The 6,069-nt window shown below is 49.8% G+C and overlaps 1 protein-coding gene across 1 annotated transcript; it reads left to right on the plus strand.

Moving 5' to 3' along the window:
- Positions 1-783: 783 nt before the first annotated feature.
- Positions 784-2,840, plus strand: LOC149357709 (uncharacterized). Its single transcript, XM_089575394.1, has 2 exons — positions 784-1,582; positions 1,831-2,840. The coding sequence occupies exons 1-2, from the start codon at positions 784-786 to the stop codon at positions 2,838-2,840; spliced, it is 1,809 nt and encodes a 602-aa protein (XP_089431520.1).
- The last annotated feature ends 3,229 nt before the right edge of the window (positions 2,841-6,069 follow it).

Genomic DNA, 6,069 nt, shown 5'->3' on the forward strand with positions numbered 1-6,069 from the left:
TATAAAGGTAAAGTGTTGTCTCCATGGGTGCTGGAGAAGGGTGAATGGGCTGGGAGCCCCTTCGCACCCGTTGCGTGCCGCGACAGGCAGGAGCCGATTGGCGGCCGCACGTGACACATGGTCTTGTATGTGTGAGTGTCATTGTCACGGGTTCGGTGACTAGGCGACATCATCACAGAGTCCGGACAATGAGGGGGTGGCCGTTTGATGCCCGGCGTAGCCGGTAAGCAAAAAGCAAACGTAGTGACTGAGACCGAGACGTGTTAAGAGGTAACAACAACAAAACAACGTTTATAGCTTCGATTGAACAATGCGGCAGCTTTCACAGACACGTAATTTACATTCTACAAAACATTTGCGGAAAGCACATAGAAGTAAACACACTGAATTGAGTTATACATTGAATATTTCTACACAGGTCAGAACACAAGTGAGAGGCCAATTAGATACAGTCGATCAAAAGTCAGAAGGTGAACAAACATACAGTCAACCGGGAAGCGCGGCAGCAGTCCATCCACAAACACGCAGTCAATGCGGCCCCCGAAGGCGACGTCCGGATTCTTTGTCTTACTCTCTTAACGAGCGGACGCAATTTTATCCTGCTCCCGCCCGATATCAGCCCACTCTTCTATTATTATTCTTGCAGCATTTTTCGTTATCGCTGCTGTATTACCACTCCTACATTAACGTCGCGTAAACGTCGCGTCTTTTACCCCACCATGGGGTCCTTTTTGTTTCTTAATTTCTTTTTACCCTTTTTTTTTTTGTTGTCCGCAACGGACCATGGAGAAGCTGCCTCCAACACCTAGCGCCCGGCTTCCCGGCCGCCACCACCGCCGCGCTGGCAGCGTTGGCTGCTCGCGCATGCTTCAACAACTTTACGTCGAGGCACAGAAGATAATCGAGTCTCAGGACGACGCTCGCCGCCTACTCTCTGCTGCCCACCGCTCGCCCAAGGCTGACAGCAAGACTGAAGCAAGTCCCACCACACGCAAGCCACTCAATGCCGAGTCGCAGCCAACTACTCAAGTAGCACCCGTCACTCCGACTGCTGCACTTCCAAACGTGTCCACCGAAAGTGGAGAAGACGCAATAGTCTACTATTTTATGAGCCCCGAGGGCACTGAAATGGCACCTGCCTTCATCCGCACCACAGAGCCCATCGAGAATCCCTCTCAGGCCTCTCCATCACCGCTTCAACTCGCGGCAAACGATGCACAGGCACAATTGTTCAGTGCATCTGAGGACCCCGTTACTCCACCTCCGAACTGCCAAAATGAAGAAAATGAGGCACTACAACTCACACCTCAAGGCCAAGAGGATTTTCCTCCTCTACAGCCAAGCACTGCGTCCCTACAGAGCAGCCAAACGCCTCCTCCACAAGAAGGGAGGCTCGCTGCAGCAACACAGACTTCCCCTCCCAGCCCTCGCCCTGGCATCAGCTGTTCTGAAGCCAAAGAAAAGGACACTTTCACCACCTCCACTCCCACAATAGTGGATGCCTTCACTGAAGAAGATTACCTACAAGCCAAGCGTGGCCCCCCTCAGCAGGATCCCCCTTCGCCCCCTCGCCCCTCAGACGGCGAGAACGAAGCTCTCCCTTCCAAAGAGCAGGGTCCCAAACCAGACAAAAGGAAGAAGCGCCGTCTCGCCTTCCGTCCTTTTGAGCAAACCAAGCCCAGACAGGCGCCCACTTCGGGAGCTCCAGACGTCGCCCCCCCCCCCCCCCCCCCCCCCCCCCCTCCTCTGGTCGCTTTTCAGCATCAAGGCCTCAGGAGCACAGCAAGGCGAAGCCCGCTACTGTTCTCTATTTCCCTCTGGGAAACAAAGGGACATTTATGAACACTTCGCGCGACGCACTCGCCGCGCAACTATCCCACCTTCCTGGTGTCACAGCAGTGCGTGTCAACATCAACCGCAACGTCTGCGCCGTCGACGCCCATCCGACAGCCGATATAGCTCCTCTCCTCGCTGTGGAAGAGATTTGCGGCGTCAGAGTGCGCGCCAAACACCTTGGCCCCAAAACCTGCACTGGCGTCATCTTTGGTGTCGACCGCGGCCTCTCCGAAGAAGATATCGCAGCTGGCCTCGACAGCAAGGTCCCCGTCATCAGCTGCTCACGCAGTGGTGCCAACATCATCGTCCGCTTCGCTGGCATCGAACTCCCACAAGAGGTGGCCCTGTTCAAGCTCCGCCGACGAGTCCGCGCCCGTCTCCCTCGCCCGCTACAATGCCACAGCTGCGGCATCTTCGGGCACACCACGGCAACTTGCCGAAACAAGGCTCGCTGCCTTCGCTGCAGCGGTGACCACGCCACCGATAAGTGCGACGCCCCGAAACCACGCTGCGCCAATTGCCGCCGCACGCACGCGACCACTGAGCCCCGCTGCCCACGCTGGCAACACGAGCGACAAGTTGCCACCGTTCTCGCCACGACCGAAAAACATCTCACACGACAAGAGGCCGATAGAATTGTGCGAGAACGGCAAGGCAAAGAACCCACCTCGCTTCCACCGCCAGTAACTGCTGCACCTAACAGCCAAGTCCAGCCCAGCACTCTCAGCTCTGCGCAGCGCACCGATTCCGCTACTGCACGCAACTCGGCGCCCGGCGCTCCTCCCACCGTCGCAACCACGGGTCGCTCCTTCCGCGACGCCGTCTTAGGACCTCGTGCTGTCCCATCAACCTCATCGTCACCTTCCGACCAGCGTGACACGATAATCGCCGCACTTACTGCGGCCGTCCAGGCAATCATCGAGGAGCTCCCGCCGTCATCAACTGCACGCAAGTTGTGTGCAGCGGCCTTGGCCGCACAGCAGGCCTTGAGCCAACATGGCTAACCAGCGAACAATCCCCAGGCCGCGCATAAGGCAATGGAACTGCCGTTCCTTGCGCCGCCGTCACGCCGAATTGGTTCAGCTCCTTCCGCGTTTTGAGTGCGACATACTTGCATTGCAAGAGACTTACGCACGCGCGGAGGAGCTAAAGATACCTAGCTACATAGGCTACAGCGGACCAACTGGTTGTGCACTGGCAGCATGCGAAGCATTCCCATGCAGTGATCCCGCCCACCCGGGCGGAAAACCACGGACAGCGTTATACGTTAGAAACACGCTCCCGCATGTCACCATATCGGTTGAAGACATTGTCAACGACGCAGTGGAGTGTTGTGCTGTTATCGTTCGCATACGCAACACCGACACAGCAGTGTCTAGTGTATACGTCCGCCCTGCAACGCATTGGGACGCAAACTTCCTCATCGCGCTCTCCAACCGCCTCGGAACTGACTCCGTCATCTGTGGTGATTTTAATGCACACCACAACAGCTGGCGATGTGCCAACACCAACCGACGTGGACGTGACCTCCTAGCAGCCGCTCTCCAGTGCAATTTAAACATTATAAACACTGCAAGCCCCACTCGTGTGCAGAGAGTGGGCCAACACAGTGCCATAGACTTGACTCTCACTTCGGGAAGATGCTCCTATCACTCTAAACACGGTAACCTTTGGGTAACCTTTGTAAAGGTGCACATTTTCACATTGAAGTATACCTATAAGTTAAAGGTTACAGAATGTAACCTTTCCACTTATAACCTTTGTAAAAGTTACAAATGGTAAAGGTTACTTCTTTTTACGCATAGGTTACGCGACTTTTTTAGCACTGTAACCTTTACAAAGGTATACATCATTGAGCTAGCCATAGGTTACGTGCTCCAAAATGTGTAACCTTTGTAAGCCACAATGGCTGGCCTAAAAATGGCAAAAATGTCACTGCAACTTGCTGAAGGTGATGAAATACAGAGCTCTGCTGGATTTCAATTTGAATGGAACAAAAATTGGCCAAACAAGAGAATGGTTTAGAAAGGAGAGGAATGACAAACATCGGCATATGATAGGCAAAATTTTAATTGACTCCAACATCTTCAAGACTAGAAAAAATACAAAACAAGAAAACTTCCCAAATATTGTCTACATTGAAGAAAAACTAAGAAATGTAACAGATGCAGGTATGTTCAAGGCACCATTTTTGCAAACTTTTTGCAAAAAAAAATCAAAATAAATGGGCATGCAAGGCATTAAAATATGGGCCCATATTATAGTATTACTGTTGGCATGCGAAACAGAACCACGTTGAACAAGCAACTCAATAAAGCATGCTTAGATGAAGTCTCGCTTCGAATAGAGCTTGGCTACAGCATATCACTCTTATTGCAATGTAAATAAAAAAATAGGCACTGTAATTGTAGTACCAGAAAGAACAAAATAAAAGCTCTATTATTCACGACCAAGTGCCTAGTCAACTTGACATTTAGTAAGAGATACAAGAGACACAAAATATGAATGGCAAAAATACTAGAGAAGGCAATATTTTGATGACACATTTTACCACACTTTTTAAAAGAAAGATTAAAATGACTATACAATAAGAGATCAAGAAAGGTGGTCCAAGCAGTGCAGATAACATAAGTAACAAGTGAAGGCGGGCTAGTTGGTGGTTGACAATGGAGTGCATATTGCAACCGCGCAAAACGACGCAGGACGAAGAGAGGAAAGCACAGGACAAGACGCGTCTTGTCCTGTGCTTTCCTCTCTTCGTCCTGCGTCGTTTTGCGCGGTTGCAATATGCACTCCATTGTCAGATAACATAAGTTCTTTTAAAACTTGCGGCCACATACAAACGCAAACAACAATCAATCGATTTAAACATCTTGGCTAAACAGCAACCAGAGATATACATATACCTAACAGCTTTCAGAGGGACATAACATCAGAAAATTCAGCACAACTTGCCTAGATCATATGAACAAAAGCCCTTTGTGACTCCTCCAGTCACTTCATTAACAAAGATGCAGAAGGACATGACATATAACTTGTAACATTAACAGTGCTATAAGCCTGACAACACTCGCATAAGTACATCAACTTGTGTACTGCAGTTAAAAAAAAACTTGCTCAATTTAGCTGTAGAAAATATAATTCAACATATTAGAAAGTTAACAATTGAAACATTTCTTTCCAAGAAATTAGAACAAATTATTCTTTTTCAAGAGCATGAACAAGCTCTTAAGTCGGTTCGTCAGTAGTCCACGTGACACTAAAGTGTCTGGCAGGGCAATCTTCTGCAGCAGGATGAGTATGGCGGAAAATGCCGGTGGATAGTCGAGGTATTTTATGTAATAAGTCACCAGGCAGAAGATGAGGGCGCGCTTTAGGTTGCCGTTGCTGATCGAGATCACTTCTTGACTACTTCCAGCGTAAACACTCAGCACAGGTATATATATGAGGTGCAGTCACTTGCAACTCTTTCGGCAGTGGGATCTGTGGAATGTTAAATTAGAGCCAGTGAGCAACCATTCATAATTAAAGCATAGCTGATATTCTTACCAGAGTGAAACATGGTATACAAAGAATACCGCAGTGCCTACCGCATCGCAGCGAGGCTGCTGAGATTGCTGCGCTGTTGCTTCCGCAATTCACTCAGGATGGCCATTGGTCAAACCACAGCCAATTTTTTTAATGAGCCCAATTGTATTGCCCAAATCGTATGGCGCACCGATAAATTGATAATCAATGAAACGGCGTGCAAAGTTCCAAAATTCAGATTCAAAACAAAAGTACCGCTTCAAAGTGAAAACAGCGCGGGAAAACGAGACGAGCAAAGAAAGACACAACACATCGTCTCGTTTTCCCGCGCTGTTTTCAATATATGAATCAATACTGTTAGAGATGACCAAAACGGGATGGGGAGCGAGTAAGAACACTCGTCGCTAACACAAATTTGTGAGAATAAAAAACGGATATATTGCAGTTACAACTTAATTCTTGTTAGCGCACTTTAATAGGGCTCACACTGTCATACGGACGTCCGCTCAGATCGCACGCGCACCACACACCCTGCGCTGCGCTTCCCGTCGCCAACGCTGATGAGTCGACGCGCCGCACTCGCGAAAAACAACGATCACAAACACAAACGTCATCCAGACGTCGCCGGGAAGAGAGGGAAGAGGATAGGCAGGCAATGCGGTAGGCACTGGGACCGACCGGCGCACCGAGCCAGATTCACGTGAT

Source organism: Amblyomma mixtum, chromosome 3, assembly GCF_055824585.1.
Source record: "Amblyomma mixtum isolate Tamu chromosome 3, ASM5582458v1, whole genome shotgun sequence".
Taxonomy (NCBI): Eukaryota; Metazoa; Arthropoda; class Arachnida; order Ixodida; family Ixodidae; genus Amblyomma; species Amblyomma mixtum.